The sequence below is a fragment of the Rissa tridactyla genome, chromosome 12 (assembly GCF_028500815.1).
Source record: "Rissa tridactyla isolate bRisTri1 chromosome 12, bRisTri1.patW.cur.20221130, whole genome shotgun sequence".
Classification (NCBI taxonomy): domain Eukaryota; kingdom Metazoa; phylum Chordata; class Aves; order Charadriiformes; family Laridae; genus Rissa; species Rissa tridactyla.
In genome coordinates, this window is record NC_071477.1 from 1,986,343 (window position 1) to 2,004,083 (window position 17,741).

The window sequence follows — 17,741 nt, forward strand, 5'->3', positions numbered from 1 at the left end:
CATTTGGTTCCTAGTAATAGCGACTGCAGAGGCTTGGTATGAGTCGTCAATCATTGTCACAAACAAGCGGTGCCACACAAGGACGAGAGGTGTTGGAGCGAGCCGCAGAGCGATATCTCACCGATTCCTCTTGCACCAGCTGAGCATAGCTGAACGGGATATTGGTCCTTTGCTGCTTAAGCAGCCAGAAATAACAGGGTAGAGAGCTAACATGTAATATCGCCGCTCCACGGGGGCGTTGTGTAGCGCAAATACCCAAGGAGGACGGCGGCATAAACATATGACAGGGGTTTTAAACAAGACAGCCTGTATTTTTCTTTCTGAAACTACTAGTTGGGGGGATCTTCCCCAGATGGTTACGTTCCACCCCACTGCCTTTTCATTTTACAGCTTCAGCCCCTTTGGTGCTCAAGGAAATAAGCAGCTATCAAGCTGGGCGTGCTGCAGATAGGTGCCATGCAGGTGTCCTGGCCACGAGCACACAGAGGAGAGCTCTTCAGCTTTGCTTGCCCGGTTGCACCAACGACCTAACTGTCCATGGACACTGCGGGGGCTCCTACTGCAGCTCCGTGACCTTCAGTGCCACCATGTGAGGACACAGGCCACAGTGTTTTGGGAGGTGTATTCACAGGGGAGAGTCCGGCAAAGAAGAAGGACTTGCCGGTGGCAGCCGGGTTTGACAAAAAAATTTTCTCATTTTTGTTTGATTTTTTATAAACCTTCAGGAAAACATTAAGGTAAACCGTAGAGATCTGAATCAACCCCATTCAGGGCTGGGGGTGAGGTGGGCTGGGGTTCAGTGGAGCTCGATGTCTGCCCCATCCTCCGTGTAATGGGTTCACCGTGCCAACCGGACGCTCGAGTCAGGCAAGCGCGATGGCAAATGGCTAAGTAGAATAATTTGCAGCATAATTAACTGACTTGTGCATATACGTGTAGTGACAGAGCATCAAATGATGCTTATGTTTGAGCACAAAAATAATCAAGGCCACATATTTCATTAGTGAAATACGGGGTATCTTTAAAAGCCCAGGACTCCGATGTTTCTGTAAACAAGGAAGTTGTTAATACATCGATGGGCATGAATCAGAAGGGCTCACTGAAGTTTATATCCGCTGTTGGACAATTTTCAGTGACCAATTCAGATGACAGAGCATGACTCTTGCTAGTATTTACAGGCAAAAAAAAGAAAATAATATTCTGGTTTGGCAGCCACATTTCAGCCAGTGATCTGTCCTTAGCACAGACTACTTAGCAGAAACTTGTGGACATCAGAGTAACTGGGTGAGCGATAGGAAGTCTCTTCAGATAAAGTGAGGGCAGTGGCGGGGGAAGTTTTGATGGCGTTTTATGTTTAAAGAGTGGAAACGTTGTCATATTGGAGCCACAGAGGATTCCTTGTGGTTAGTTCCTCTTTTCTGTGCTGGCTTTTCTTGTTACTTTTTCTATTTGGTCAATGGTCTGTGTGAGTTGTTCATATTTTTTGTTTTAAAGGTCAGAAATGTCATTAAAACTGTATGAATTATGGACTGAATGATATTTTTCTTGTTTCTTATTTCAACTTTTACCAAGTTTTTTATTAAAAAAAAGATAGAAGAGGGTTACTTTTAGTAGACATTGGGGGGGGTTGGAAGTGTTGTTTTTAATTAATTCAGGTATAGCACCTGGTAATAGACATGAAATTGATGGTTGATGTACCATTTATTATCACTGCAGGAATGGAACAGGAGGGAAATTTAGGACAATTTCATATTCCCAGGCAAAATTCTTCATGAAACCTGAGCCAGTCTCCATCATACAATCTGTAATTAGGTCAATTCACTCATAATATTGTAGACATTAAAAGCCAAAAAGAAGAAAAATTTCCCTTGTAGGCCGAGTCAATAGTATGAACCATCCCTATACGTGGATATTTTAATTGGTTTAATGAAGTCTTTTCATGCAAGTAAATTTTGTAGAATATCCTGCTTTTTCTATAAAGGGGGTCTTTTGTTGTTGTTTGGATGGTTGCTGGTTTTGTTTTTCTTGCTTATCACACAGTAGAAAAGTAATGTGATTAATGAATGACTTGACTTAATTGGAAAAAACTGAGATAAAACAAGTGCCCATACTTCCTCATCTTTGCATATTAGCTTAACTTGAGACCTGATCCACGATGAATAATTAAACAGTAAAAATGAGAACTTGTGGTCATAGCAGTGCAATGTGAATGAATGCCTATGTGTTCTGTGAAAAGATTTATTTCAGTAGTTAGAATAAACCTGAAGGTGTAATTTCATCCCGTTACTAACCAAGTGTTTACGTGGAGCGAGACGTCGCTGACAGTCCTCGCCGAGGCCTGGTTTTGAAAAAGCTGCAGATGCGTGACTTGGAGGTGTTAAAGCGCTGCCACACGTGTCGGTAACGGGGCGTAGGAGCCCGGGCAGCGTCCTCCTGGGGCCGGGGCCAGCTGCTGCTCTCTGCTCTCTCAGGAGAGGACGCCTCTCCGGCGCTCTGCGGTACCTGTCGGTCAAGTGGGGATCGTTGGATCCTTAGGCTGGTGATGTCTGTGTAGCTTGTAAAAGACCCGGGAACGAAGGTTTGGTGGGGCTTTCCTTGATACCATGCATCACGCTCGGTTAACCTTTAAAATATATCAGGCAGTCGTCGTTTCTTTTTCAACCAATCAATCAATCAATCAATAAATAAAATGACAACCTTATAGCTGACTTTTATGTCTTCCAATGGCCTGGCTTTTTGATGCCAGCTTAAAACTCTCACAGTTGAGCTGATGTGAAAGGGGACCAGACAGCACCATGATGGGCTGCACTAAGAAAATTTCCATGGAATATGATATTTTTTAATCATGTTTCCTCTGGCGATCACTTCAGAATGCTAAGTAGTAGATGTCAGTGTGGATTTGGAAGAAGAGAAGATAGCTGTGTACATGCAAAACTTTTTAATTAAAAAACAAATACAGAGCCAAGATATTTCTTACTTTCGTCTTACTGCACCTGGAGGGTTCCTCGTTGTGCAGAGGAGTGTTCAGCATGGGGGTCACGCTGTCTGCTGACGCTGGGGCGAGGGAAACACAGCTATTGGCCCTTTTTGCTTTCCAGTTCCAGAAATTCAGACATCTGTGGCAATTTCTGTTTTCCCTAATATTCCCAAAAATTCTGTGCTGTGACTAGGGCCGGGATTTCTGCCTAAGTGCTTGGAGCTGAGCTGCCCAGGGGGTGTATTGGGCTTGCGGAGAGGAGGGCTGCTGGTCCGTGGGGAGGGTGTTTGTGTAGGACCGCGAAACGTTTCCAGAGGACCCCATCATTTAATAGCAACGTTACGACATTTCCAGAACTAGATGTCAGTCTTTTTGGAAGATGGAGGAAAAGGTTGGTTGGGTTTGTCACATCCTTTGTTTTTTACAGAATTAGTTTTGATGGATGAAGCGGTGGCAGAGAGTTCTGAAGTTTACAAGCGGTATTTATTTATTGCACTGTATGTTCTTTTATGGTGGTAGTTATTCAACCGTACAAATTAAAAAGTCACTTCTAAATCAACTTGTTCCCAGAAAGAGCAAGAGTTTCATCAGAAAAAAAATAAAAAAAGCTTAGACAAAAAACTTTCTCAGGGTGACGGCTTCCAACTACGGCATTCCTGGTTGTATTACTCCTACCCATGGGAGAAAGGATGGTTTATTCTTCAGGGACTTCCTGGATCTGTCTCTTCTGCTGAGCAGGTGCCACTTTAGAGAGGTTCTTTAAATGTTGACCGCTGACCATTGAAACAGGCTCAACACCCCCCAAACAGCCCCTGGGAGCCGTCAGAGTGGGGCAGTAAGGAGTGATTTTTATTCGTTACCGCGCTGGTTAACGTCAAGAGCAGTAGCCCATTTTGTACTCTATTTTCTTTGGAGTTTTTATTGTAATAAAAAACCGTTTTCTTCAGTCTCTTCCTATTCGGGAGATCAGGTAAAAGCTTGCTTGCTAATCAGTGGTTTCAGTGGTGCTTTTACTTCATCTAAAAATACAGCACAGGGATTTTCATAATAAAGGCCATATGCATTTTTAAGTATATTTTTGTACTATTTTTAGAAAGAGCTTTCAGTTTGCAGTTGGTGTAGAAAAACATCTAGATGAATAAACCAAATACAAATGTAATAGTTACAAGATCTACTCATAATTAAAATCCAAGGGGAGAGACGACACGCAATAAATCAGAGTTTACGTGAACCAGATGCTGTCTGTTTCGGGCAGTGGTGGAACCCCACGCGGCTCCGGGAGATGAGGCCGATGCTGCCTGGACAATGAAGTCCGCTGTTCTGAGAGCGGCTGCCGGCCTGTGTGTCACCGCCAGAGTTCACACACCTCTGTCATTTGCTGCTCTTCAGCCCAAAGGCGCAGCCTTCCACGGTTGTATGGTTTATGGAGCTTGGTAGTTTTAAAAAGCTTTAAAATGGAGGAAGGAAGAATTTGTTTTCTGTCAGAGAGAACCGCAGAGCTAGTGGGAAGCTGCTGGTGAAGAATCACCTCCTGCTTCAAAGAAACGTGCCGTTGTTGTAAGCGTTTTGCAAAACCAGCTCTGTTTTAAAAGCGAAGTGAAAAAAATGTGATATATCAAGGCTGGTGCTGTCTGCGCTCAGGAGCGATTTGATCATAACCCTCTTTGTATCTGCCTCAAGTTCCCTACCTTAGAATGAATTTGTTCCCGAGACTACTCACTGGGGTAATCTAACTGGTCCTGGCTATAAGTGACACGCGTAGAATGACATTTTACTGCTTGTCTTACCCGGCGCATCTGAGGAATCCTTCTGCTGATCGTTGTACGAGGAGCTGCCCGCGCGGCGCTGGGGGAGGCTGTGGCTCGGGGGCTGCGGGATGGCGCCGGGACGTGGGAGACACGTCCTCCTGTGGGCCCGGCCCTGACCACAGCGCCTGGGGACACGGGGGCTCTGAGCGACCCACGGCCCTGCACGCGGGGTGATCCCTGTAGGTGGGAAAAGGCAAATTTTATTGCAGCAAGACAATGTTTTCCTTTTGGATTCTGGGTTTTGTGTGCTTTTGGAAAGCATTTGGCAGCCACAGCAAGTATGTTTACAAAAAGAGCAGAACTGGTAAAGTTCAGGTTCGTGTTTGGATTCAGCCCCAGCAAACTGAAGCTGAAGCTGTGCCAGACGTTTGAAGCTGCCAGACGACAGTTCATCTCAAACAGAAAGCTGAAGAGGGGGAAAGAAATTTGTCAAATGTATTCCATGTGGAATTTCAGGCAATTTAATTTGATTCACTACACTCTGAAACGTCTTGGACTTCCCTATTGTTTCTTTACTTTAACACTGAATTTGATACCTTCTGGGATCGTCGGTGCTTTGTGCTGCATTTGTCACGTTCTCTAATTTACTGGCTTTAGTCTGTCTGTTTTAATTGGCGGTACTGAGCCCTGCCGATAGCACTCCGTTCAATATAAGGTTGCTGGTTGAATCCTGAGATCGTTCTTCAGCGAGGGGAGCGCTGCCGTTCTGCTGCAGAGCACCGTGGTAAGAAGGGGCAGAGGGCATAAACGTGAGCGAGGAAAGGGAGAACGACAGTAACCCTCCTCCCTGTGTCTCCATCGGAGGCGGCAGCAGCCGAGCGCCACGGCTGCACGGATGACGTTGCCAGGACGTGGCCGGTTCAAGGGCGGCCGCAGGGGCCAGGGGGGTCATTTTTATTCAGTGATGACCAACATCAGGGACTGTGGAGCTGTGTTTTGTTGTGGTTTTGCTTTTCCAATTAATATCTTGCTCGGTGGGTGAATTTTCCATGCGTCCAGTGTAGACTGGAGCCCGGCCCTGGGGCAGGACACAGTGGCTCTCTGCAGCCCCGCCATCTCTCACTTGCCCAGTATTTATTGCCCGATCAAGTGCAGCTTTGGCATCGGGGCCACTTTTTCTTCTCCTGCTGCCTCTGACCGAGTGCCAGCAACAGAACCCAGAGCCGCCATCTGTAAATAAAGCGCTCTGAATTTGTCCAAATGTCAAAGAGTGTTTTATTCCACCTAATACTGATTTCTCTTGAAACCTGAAGGCTTGTGTAGGCTACAGCTGAAGGTAAGGTCTGCAGCTGCTTTTTGTGCAGGCAGACGAGCAGAGGTGCACAGCAGCCGCAGGTTAAATATAGCTACCCTGCCTTGATTCGTACAGCTAACAAAATTTTCCATTTCTAATATTCTTGCCTGAAAGATCTATTCATTTCCCGCGTTGTGATTTGACTCCCTGGATCAGCACAGGTTCGCTCCTGAGCTGGGCTAAGGAAGACGAGAACAGTCAAGCCCACAGCTGTCAGTATTTACACGCAAGTCAAGTCCACGAGGAGTTCAGTGTCTTTACTGGTGTGTCTGATTTTTTTCCCCCCCCTGACATGTGCAGCCTCTGTTTCTAGGTGTTGAGAGTTTGTTTGTTTTGAAGAGTGTGAGGAGAGAGGAGCCTGAGGCGATCTGACACAGCCACGGTTGGAGCACCTCTTTCAACTTCTTTTCCTGGGCTGCAAATGGCCTGTGTTCGGGATTTTTTTTCTCCCGAAAATCTTCCTGCAGCTCCCCACGTCTTTCAAATACAGTTCTGGCAAGTTGAAAAGAGATCTGTGGCAGAGAGGAAAAACCCCCGGGGCCGCAGGTCGCCGTCGGTGGGAGCAGGCAGGGATGGCTGCGGTTGTGCAGGAGCGGTGTGTGCCCCCCACCAGTGCTCCCAGTGTGGGGACACTCCTGGTCCCAGCAGGGCCGGGGTCTCCGCTCCGCCCGCGCGTGCTGGGGAGAATTGCCCTACAATTACATAGGCTCCTCCCTTTATAATTGGCACGTTAAGCTACCATAAAATCTGGAGGTTTTCCTCAAGAAATGCGTAGTGATGTTTAAAATCTTTTCCCGTGTAGGCAGTTTGACAAACATGAGAGCGTTGTGAAAATCGTTAGCGCTAAGGGTAAAACCTCCAAATAAAGTGTCCTGGGATTTATTTACTCTGTGCTGTAGTAATAATAATTAAAACACATCCTACTGCAGGTAACTCCCACAACTTGCACTTTGCTCTGAAGCTGAGAAACTCATTGATTAATCCATGGGGTCAATCAGTCCATCTTGTTTGGAGAGTTAATCATGGAAAGCCTCTGCACCAGGACTAGGAGTGAAACAGGTTTATTTACTGCTGCTTAATCAGAGAACCCAAACTCTCCTGTAGAGTGGTGAGAGGTTTGTTTCTACTTAGCCTTTAATTGCAAAATGATCTCATTAGTGCCATAGAAAACGTCAGTACTATCCTACAGATGCATGGAATTTAAAGAAGAGCAAAGAATGAAAACGGTTGCCAGTGAAAACTCAGGATTTGCTAAAAAGTGTGGTGCAGTTGGTATTTGCAAGATAACCCCCACCAGCCTTCTTTTTGATGGCCTTTTAATTCATAGCTAGAACATCAGCCACACATCCCAGTGGCTTTTGGTCCACCTTACTGTCAAGAACAGAGGAGGACTGTCATGGTGAAACGACTGTGAAAGGTTTATTATCCGAGGATGAAGCTGTCTATTGAGAACAAGAGTGGAAGCCAATGGCACAGTTACTGTGGCATTCGCCGAAGAAAGGGGCGATCTCTGAGTGATCCAGCTCGGGGTGCTGCTCTGCAGGGGATTTCGGACCCTATGAGTGTCCTTCCCAGCCACTGGCATCAGTCCCCGGCTCATTTATTAGTGAATCATTTCTGAAACATCCCAGTGGGGTAGAGGGAGAGTGACAGGGTCTCAAATGGGCAGTGAAATCCTGACTAAAGCAGTCCTTGCCGGAGAGGACGTGCACCCGCGGTGACGCCCTGAGCACAAACCCCTGGGAGGCGGTGAACGGCGTCTCTGACACGGGGCACTAACAGACGCGGGTTCGTGTTCCTGTGCTGGAGAAGGGGCTTCAGTGTGAGTCCCACATCATGCAAACCCGCTTCAAACTTGCCGCCCTTTGAAACGCGGGCAGCGTCTCTCTGCCTTTGTGGTAGGAAGCTTCTGGCTTGGATTTAGAAAATTGGGAATGAAAAGACTCCTCTCTCAGTCCAGTGCTAAATACCGGCAGAGAATAGAGGGGAATATTCCCTTCACTAATACTTGTTTCTAATCAGATAAAAATAAGTGATAGTGTAGGAAGGATCCCTCTCCTAACTGCCAGAACGTGTCGATTTATCAAATTTTTCCACTGTTGCTCTTTTTTGAGCTCGCCTCGGAGCTGACAGTGTATGTTTTACAGTGCAGCAAGGTAGATTGATTGATCCTAAATAGAAAAGCCTTTGGGGTCTCGAGCTGATGTTTTAGCTTCAGAAAAGAACGGAGTAAAGCATGTTAATGTAGAGAAAGGAGCCTGGTTTAATTGGACCAACTCCTGGCTTGCTGAAAATTAATGGCTGGCTGGCTGCTGCCAGAGTGATTCATCTTTTCTATCATGTTCTACAGTCCTTCTCTCCAGGGGTCTGTACTCCCCTCCAATTCCAATACCAAAAGTGAAATAACACTTTTTTTTTTTTCTTCCTTAAAAACATGTATTTTACTTGGATTGGCTTCCAGTAAATGAAAAACAGCACTGGTGGGAATATGAAGGAGGCAGGTAGCGTCTGGGAATTGGGTTTTGTTTACTGTAGGGCTGGTTTTGTTTTGTTTGAATGGGATTTAGATCTTTTTTTAATGTACTCTCAACTCCTCATTGCTACTGGCTGGCTGTACAGGTGACAGAATGAGTTTCTAAAGGATTCCGATTTCAGGGTGTTGAAATTGTATTGTTCCTTTTCTTTTCATCTGGCCATGGAAACAGAAACCCTGTGTAAGCAAGAGCTATTAAAAGTGAATATAAAGCTGGAAAAGGCGTTGAAAGCATTTAGGTGGCTCTGGAAATGAAAAGATGGATTTTCCATGTAGTTCTGCCCACAGAATTTTTTTATTTTTTTTTTAATAAATGACTTGTGCATGAACAAGGCTTGCGGTTTTCCCCATAAAACCTGCTGGAGGCAACCCTGGCTTTGCGAAAGCCAAAGAGCCTGCGCAGGAGGGTGAGTGGTCGGGAGCTCCAAACCCGTGGGGAGAGCTGGGGTGGGGGGGAGCTCAGCTTCAGCGTGGAAAGGGGGAAATGCAAAATGCATTTTCAAACGTAAAATACCTTTTTGTGCCATTTCAAGTCTTATCTTACTTGCTGCTGGAGATAGATTCCAACTCATTCGCGGCTTCGGAGGTGTCACCAGTTGACTAGCACGTGGAGTCATTTCTGACAAGTATATGAGAGATTGGGAATGTCGGGAATGTCGTATTGTTGCATACGCCGTATAGGAGGATTCACTGTAACTGAAGATTACAAGAAGATAAATAAAGAACGGTTTTGTTTAACATAATTACATATGGTAAATTGTTATGGTAATTTATTATTATTCCAGTAAGGCAAATATTAGCAGTCATAGCTCAGAGATCATAAATAATGCACTGGAAAATTGGATGTAATGTTTCACATTGACCTGAGATATGGAAAATGGGTAAAATTGCAGCAGATTTCTGTACCATTAATTGCAAGAAAATAACATTGAGAACATGCTAAATCATGCTAAATATTTTCAGCAGATGATAGACTGTGGGGCAGTTCATTAATTCTCTTAACTCATTCATTATTTTTGGTTTTTACGCTGAGAACACTTAATGAATAATCCATGCTTTGTGAAGCCGAGGGTTTAGGCACACACAGTTTTATATACATTCATATACCAACCAAGATACTTCCATTTATCTCCAACAGTTTTCTGTATCAAAGCATTTTCTTAAACTGTATACTCTTAAACTTGATCACTGGGGATATGTTTATTAGACTCTGAAGGAGCTGTTTGAATTGCTGGTTTTACCTTTTACCAGTAGAGTTTGGTTCTCCCACGGTGCTATAAATATTAAATAAAAACACTAAGAGTTTATTAGTGTAATATTTTTTATGGGGACATGGTTGAAAATGTAACCTATAAAATTAGTAATGGGAGGATGAAAATTATACATTGTTCTTATTCTCTTTTACAGCCATTGTTTTTCCCTGTTTATGCTTTGTTTTTCTTGTAGGGAAGGAGAAGGGCCCTGAGTATTTTATTAATTGCAAGAAGCAAATCGGGTTGTGTGTCGTGTGGTAGTTGGGATTCACTGTAAGCTGGAATGGGACAGAAGGAGGGTTCTGGGCTTAAGTGCAGCATTGTGTGGAAGTGGAATGGCTCCAGTCGGTTGGTTTTTTGTTGGTTTTTGGTTTGGTTTGTTTCCACAAAACATGGAAACTGTAAAAACCGTAAAAATCTGTCTCCCCATTTCAAATTTTTATCTTGCGCTTGGTTAACCAGTGAGTGGTGATGGAAGCGGTGTGATCTGGCAGCTGGAATGAGAAAGGGGGAGCCTGCGTTTCGGGATTGGGATCCTGACTTTGCTGGGGATTCCGTGGGGAATTCGCTCGCGTGCCGTTCATTCCCTTTGCTGTAGAACAGTTCCCTCACAGAATCGCAGAGGGGTTGCGCCAACATAAAGAAAGATGCCTCTAGAATGTGGCCACGTAAAAGTTTATGCTACGAACTTACTTTCTGAAATAAATGCAGGTTTGCAATGCGGCCCGGCGCGCGCTGCTTCGCGTTAGCAGCTAATGGAGAAATCCCTTTGCGAGAATGTGATGCGCTCACAGGGGGCCCGGCAACACCTACATCTTTTGGTTAACTGAATGGTTTCACGCCTGTTCTTAGACGACAGGTTCCGATCCACTAGGGAACTGGGTTTTTTCGTTTCTGATGAAGTGTCAGGCAGGGGAACGCCAGCCGGGAATGCCGGCCAGGACTGCCAGCCCCTGCGGGATCCGGGGAAGATGGATGAGTGCAGGCACACAGGAGTGCTGGGCCAGAAGTGCCAGGGCAGGAATACAAGTGATTTGCCAAAGATCACACAAAAGGGACATTTCTGTACATGCTCGGGACTCTGCAGGTTACCTGAACATGTGAAATTCCCAAAGGTTCCGGTTAAGCCATCCTCATCTTCCCGGTGCCACAGAGGTGGTGCGAGGGGGGCATGTGGCGGCTGAGGTTATCGCCGTCGCGCCGGGTGCGGAGGGAGCTCTTCCAGAGACACAGCTCAAAAGCAGAGGGGTCCTGCTGTAAATGCTCTGTGTGTTTGCTGCTTTGAAGTTCATCGGGAAAGAAGCATCTTCGCAGTGATAATCCTCAAAACCCTGGTGAAAAGCAGCATCCTGAAGGGACCCGTGTCCTGAACTGCAGGCTGATGTCCCGCCGAGGGGTATATCCTAATAAATAAGCGTTATCCCTCCTGCTCTCCCAGCCCTCTGCAGCTTGCCAGAGGGGGCACTTTTTAATGGACCAGGAGAAGCTAAAGGGGAATCCAGAAGGATAAGGCTTAAAGTGAATTCTTTGGTTTATACCATTTATAGTCCTATTAAATTCAATCTATTTCTCAGACATCTGGGGGGCAAGGAAGTGCAGCGTATTCGTACATCTTTCAAGATCCTCGCTTGATCGTTTGACTCTGTCCAGCTAGCTTAACAAGCTAAATAATAAAAGGGAACAATGCAAAACTTGTCGAAATTTTTTTCACCCTGTGTCTTTTTTGAAGAAAAATACCACTTTTTTTCTCAGATGCCCAGCAGTTCGCTGCAGACTCCTGCAGCTTCTCTGCCCATCACTCAATACCTGTTTCAGGGTATCGGATTGTCGTAGTTCCTCCTTTCATAGAGAAGCAATTAAAAATGATGAGGGTAAAGGGTTAAACCTAAAAGCCTGCTAATGAGGGTGCCTTCTTGGTTTTCTTTTCATCAGGCATTTGATGCTGTTTTCAGCATAAGCTTTCGATAAGCATCACTGAACGTTTTTCCAGAGTATATTAAAAAAAGTTTTCTTTTTTTGCCATCCTGTAAAAATGATAGATGTGTGGCTCTGCTGTTTATCTGAAATCCTAATTACTGATGCTGCAGCTTTTGAATGTTAAATTCATGCAGTGTTCTTCAGACTTCAAACTGGTCAAAGAAAGATGGATTTGTGTCCACAGAGAGATCTGAGCCTAGTAAACAGAGCCAATGTTTGTTTGTTTATTTATTAAATTATTTTAAAGTCAAGAGTTGCATCAACTGCAGATTACATAGACTTAGAGCTTTCCAAAAGAGAAAAAGAAAAAAAAAGGAAAAGCAAAGGTTTTCTGGCATTGGATGAAATTTTAATTTCTGTTTCCATGAGAGCAGAGAGTAGAGGTAAGAGGTGGAATTTGAAAATACGGTCGACGTCTCCTTTCCTTGAGCTGTTATTTATTATAGAACAAAACAATAGTTTGATTTTTTTCCAAACCAATATACATATTTGGAAAAAATATTTTACATCTGTATATATGATGTATGTGTATAGATAACAGTGCATGTTAGTAGTGGTGTGACCTCCCAAGGAATGGTTTTCCTGGGGCAGCTGGGAGGATGAGCCGGGATTCCCATCGGAGCCCTGCAGGCTGTGGTGAGAGGGGAGCGGTTCGTCGGTGCCGTGTCGCGGCTCTTCCCACGCCGTGTCCGATCGGTCCCAGAGACCAGCAGCTCTGCCCGGTGCCCGGCAGCGGCTGAGCACCCTCAGCCCCGATATTCGGGCGCTGGGGGGGTTCCAAATTGTCTCCCCTCCGTGGCTGAAATCTCTGCAGAGCCACCGGCTGAGCCATGGCCTGTTTGCTGCTGTTGGGGCAGCCGTGCCAGGTGCCGGCCCTCCTCGTGACTAAGCATTATGGAATCCATACGTCCTTGAAGCCTTTTTGTGCCTGCAGCTCCTAAGGACTCTTCGGAGAGGAGCTGGCTGTGTTAATTCATTGCTGAGCATTCGTCTACCTGTGCTACCTGGGAAGAGCAATGTGGAGCAGCGACGCTGCTTGTTTAAAAAATTAAACTTAATTTCTCTCAGGATTTTCTCTGTCTCTAGTCAAGTTTGTTTTAAACTAATGGAAGTAATTAGCGAGTCACAGAGGGACTTTGTCTAAGAGGTAGCCATTTTTAGATAATGGAGCATAAAAGTTGACACAGTGACATATGACATGGGAGCGGCATATTGGAGCCACGCGCTGTGTCTTAAGCAGATGTTTAAGTACTTTGAATACTGAAATCACTACCTACACGTATAGGAAGGGATGTGGTTGTTTTTTTCCCCTCAGACTAGTAGTACACTGTCGGGCTTTCTTTTAATCTCAATAAAATCAAAGTAAGCTCTGAATTGTTTTTAATGTGCAGTCATTATCACTCCTTTCTCTCTTCTTCAAATGTCTTGCTGTGTATGACATGTGGGTACTTCAGGAGGTAGAGGTGGAACTGCCTTTCTGCATTGCCGTTATACAGCAGAGGGGTGCAATGATACACCAACCGATGCACCTCGTTTCCAACGGCGCTGGTGGCATGGAGCTCAAAATAAATAACCTATTAGCAGCAAAGCACTTGATGTTTTTGCACATATTTATTCTAGCTGTGAATGCGGGCGAGACTTGCAGAAATTCCTGAGCGATGAAGGGGATCTGACAGGAGGGTGGTCCCCAGGGGCGCGGGGACCTCCCCGGCAGCACCAGCCCCCTCGCGGGTCTCTGCGGCCATCCCTGTTTTTCCGGGTGTGCAGCGCTGGTTCATGTATGTGCCACCAAACCATGCGTGCGTTTAACCTCGTTCAGTGCTTCCATGAATTTTTGTTTTTCAGACTAGTCCAAAAGCTGTGTCTTTACTGTTAAAGCAGCAGGGCCTGGGATGGGTCTGAGAGCTGGCCTGGGGTTGCCCGTACAGTCAGTTGATGGTGGCACCGCAGGGTTTGGCTGCCGGTGCGGACCACACGTTGTCCCCAGCAGGCCATTTTGAAGTGAAACCTCCTTTGGGGGGATAAGACATTCTGTCCTTCAGGAGCTGAGCTGTTGTGTGCCGGTTGACCTCAAGGATGGAGCGTTGGCTGGCTAGCGTGGACTGGTGGCCCTCGGCACTGGTGGGGTTTGGGTGGGATGCCCCCGCGCTGCATGGCTCACAGCACCTCGAGAGGGGCCCGAGCTCCAGCTCTGGCGATGCTGAAGTTTGAAGCCTCAACAGAGTCATCTATTTTTTTTTAAATTTGGCTTCCAATTTGTACATCTGAGCTTTGAAATTTGAGATGATTCCTAGCTTTTCTGGAAATCATGGAAGACTCAATCCCGTAGGCTTTCTACTTTATTTATTTGAGTGGATGGATGTCTCACCTTGGTAAGACAGAGATCTCCTCCTCCAGACCGCTGAACGTCTGCCCTGTGCTGTGGCACTCAGTGGCTGGAGGAAGGGGTGCCAAGAGCTTCAAACTGTGGCCAAAGTAGCAAATAAGTAATATCCTGGCCCTTAAAAAATTGTGACCAAAGTTTCATTTAAACTTGGAGTAATGCAGGAGATGCTGCTTCCTCTTACGTGGGAAAACATTTGTTATGTTTCTGGAGATAGAAGGCAGAGATACCTGCACGAATGTCTCGACTGAAGCATTTCAGATGAGACGGGGCGGGGAGGTTCTTTGCCGCGGTCTGAGATACAGTGAAAGGTAAAGATGGGCAAACCCCTGCTTTCCAAAAAAACGGGGGGACTTTGGTTTTCCCTGGATTCCACATTAAACGAGATTTTAGTGATGTAGTCTATGACAACGAAATTGCTTAAAAGCATTACGCAGTTTTTTTCATATACAAGATAACTTTATCCATCTTCTTTTTTGTAAATCCATGTGTGACATTTGCTGTTTGTGCCCAGGAATGAGTGCAGCGTTAGCTGACGGTTCTCACCACGCACACACAAAAATGTACGAATGTGACCTAAATAAATGCGTAGCATGGAAAGCCTCTGTGGGGTGTATAGTTATGACATGGTCACAGCACCCGGTTATTGAGAGGTTTGGTGCTGGGGGGTGGATTTTGGTCAGTCCTCCTTGGATCACCTCCTTGGTGAAGGAGGAGGTGGATTTTCCCTTTCCCCGCTCCTGGCTGCTCCGCGTTTCTCCACACTGCGGTGGCACCGGGGGCTCTGGCAGCAGCACAGGCTGAGCAGCTTCTTGCCTGCTTTTTTCTTTCTCCTGTGCCATCCCTTGGATATTTTTGTTTAAATCCAGATTAGTCCCCGATTCAGCTCAAAGCAGCGCTGCAGAAGCAGCCACCTCTGGCGGGGGAGAAGGGGACGGTTGGGGTAAAGCTGGCCCAGGAGCTCCTCTCTCCTGGATTCCGTGGCATCCCTTCTCCTCCCACCACAGCCAGGCTAGGTAGGATTCCTCCGAGCTGGCTTTTCTGGGGCAAAAATTGAGTGCCTGCTGAAGCTGCATCGGCCTTGGACCAGCGGGTTGTCCTTGCCTGGGGGAGGCTGGGCACGCTGCTGCAGAGCGCTCGGAAGCCGCGGCGTAGGATCGCCTGTATCCGTCCCGGCCAGAACGCTGTCTACCCGTTCTCACTCACTTGAGATGTTTTTACGGGTACAATATGTTTTCCTTCACCACGTGTGTTCCGCCCCGTGGATTACCCGAGTGGCAGGACGTGTTTTGTTTCCTGTGTGATTAGCTGCAGGTTCAATTTCTATCAGATTTGTCAATTTTGTCATCTAATAGTTTGGTTTTTTCCCAGCCTAATGTATGTGACATGTTTCATAATGCCAATAAAAATAGTTTTCAAACTAGACTGTAAAAGAATTTGACCGAAAAAAAAGCCGAAAATAAAAATATCAGCAACTGGGGAGCTTTGATCTGACAGTGTAGGCTTTTAAATGACAAGTTGTGTTTTGCAAAGAGAAGTTTTACGGTTCCTTGTTGCAGTAGCTCTACGGTGGGGGGGGATCGGCCGGGGGGGGTTGCAGCTCTGGCTGGGGGGGGTCTGGTTCCAGCAGTGGATGCGATCCGCAGAATGGGTTCAATTTTTCTCCTTTGTTTAAGTTTTTTGGTTTTATGTTTCTGATAATGGAATTTTTATGGGCTTTTGAATTTCAGTTAAGAATGTGCAAATAGGCTATCTGGTAAGTAGGTTATTGAAGGGTTAGGGAAATGGAGAACATTTCGTGCAAAAAAATACCCACAGTGTGGGTAATAGACTCCAGTCGAATTTAAAAGATAATGGCGACAAGGGAGAAATCCACTTGTAGAAATGGGGAACAGCTGTGTTTGAGATCTAATGAAACTGTATCAAATACTTTAAAAATGGCTTACAACGTCTTCCCTGGGGAACGGAGATAAAGCACAAGAGCACTCCTGAAAGGTCGAAGAAACAGTTAAATCATTTCCTTGATGGTTATTAGAGATATAGAAGACATCAGTGAAAATTAAATGTCTGAAACTTGTATTTGATTGCTTTTCTTATCACGCCAATCTCACATGTTTCTTCCATCTCTTGCTCTCTGTTCCAGTAAAATTTAATAACTGTGCCGGTAACAAGGGAGTTCGGTATGAAACCAACAGCCCCGACTTCAAGGTGAGGGCGGATGGCACCCTGTACGCTGCCCACCAGCTGCAGGTGCCCCCGAAGCCGCCGGTGCTGAGGGTGACGGCGTGGGATCCCCAGAGCCTGGGCCGACGGGAGGCGATGGTCAGGTTCCTGGTGGCAGAGAAGCCGCAACACAATGGACACAAGGTAAGAAGATTTCAAAGCGCTTTTTCATGCTTCATTCTTCTTTTGCCGGTGCCCCAAACCTGTAAGAGTTACGTGCGGTGGCGGCTTGTTTGTGTTGCCTGGTCTGGGCTTCCTAAAGAAGTGTCCGGGTAGAAGATAGCACGAGCAGCATCAAATTCCACGCAAATGATCCTTGAACCTCTCTGACAGAGACGATTTGAGGTCACCACTGAGGGAAATGTTCTTTAAGTTCAGACTTTTGTATTTTTAGGTGACCATTGGCTGTGGTGTATACTAAAGGTTGCATACTTCGTGTTTGCATCTCACTGCTAATGCGCTCTCTTGACTTGAAATAAAACCTGCAAAGGAGGGATGTCCCGCTCTCTCCAGAGTCAAGGTCGGCCATCTTCTGGAGAGATACAAGGTCAAGTTCAGATTTCGTTAGTGACAGCATACAGTTGTGCACTGGCTGCTGCTAAGGCATCTCCCTGGTTTTCACTGTGACTCTCTCCTCTCCGGGAGCCGTCTGCGTGGCCCTGCCGCGCCGGGGGGGACTTCCAGCGGGGAGCGCTGGGCTTGTTCCCTTCCGCTGCGGCAAGGACAGGGAGCTGCTGCTGCCGCCGGGCGAGGGACCTTTGCTCACACGCGGCACAGGCCAGCGGGACGGCGAAGCACAACGTGGCACCGCAGTGACAAACATCCCCTCCACTCAGTGCCAGCATCTTCCCCTCCCCACAGCTGAAGAATGAAAAACCAGCACCACTCGGTGTTTCAGAGAGGAGGGTGCAGGTGCTTGCTTTCCTGTATGGTTTCACAGACGCAGGTGAGAGGCGAGCAGGGCCAGCCCCTGCCCAGCAGCCCCGGAGCAGCGCTGCTTCGGGTGAGCCCAGCGGTGGCTGCCCAGTGCCATTGGAACTGGGGGCTGCTCCATGGAAACGCGTTTCTTCCGCTCAGCTCCTTGAGTAGCGCCTCTGTCCCACCTCTTCCATAGCTCCTTTGGCAGCAGCAGTTCTCCACCTTTTCATTTTCTCCTCCTTCCTTTCCAACGTTAGTCTGGGCTGAAGATCCTGTGCTGCACTGAGTAACACCGTTACACGTACTGCCTGGGGCCTGCTCAAAAAACCCCGCTCTGTGATGGCTGGGCGGTTACATTTAAGCAGGATTTGGCAG

General features: G+C 46.5%; 1 protein-coding gene across 1 annotated transcript in view; it reads left to right on the forward strand.

Annotated features, from left to right (window-relative positions):
* Positions 1-17,741, forward strand: part of CDH4 (cadherin 4) — a 448,373-nt gene that overhangs the window by 255,960 nt on the left and 174,672 nt on the right. The window contains exon 3 of the mRNA XM_054218866.1: positions 16,369-16,592. Within this exon, the coding sequence (XP_054074841.1) occupies positions 16,369-16,592 (224 nt within the window). The remainder of the gene's footprint in view (positions 1-16,368; positions 16,593-17,741) is intronic.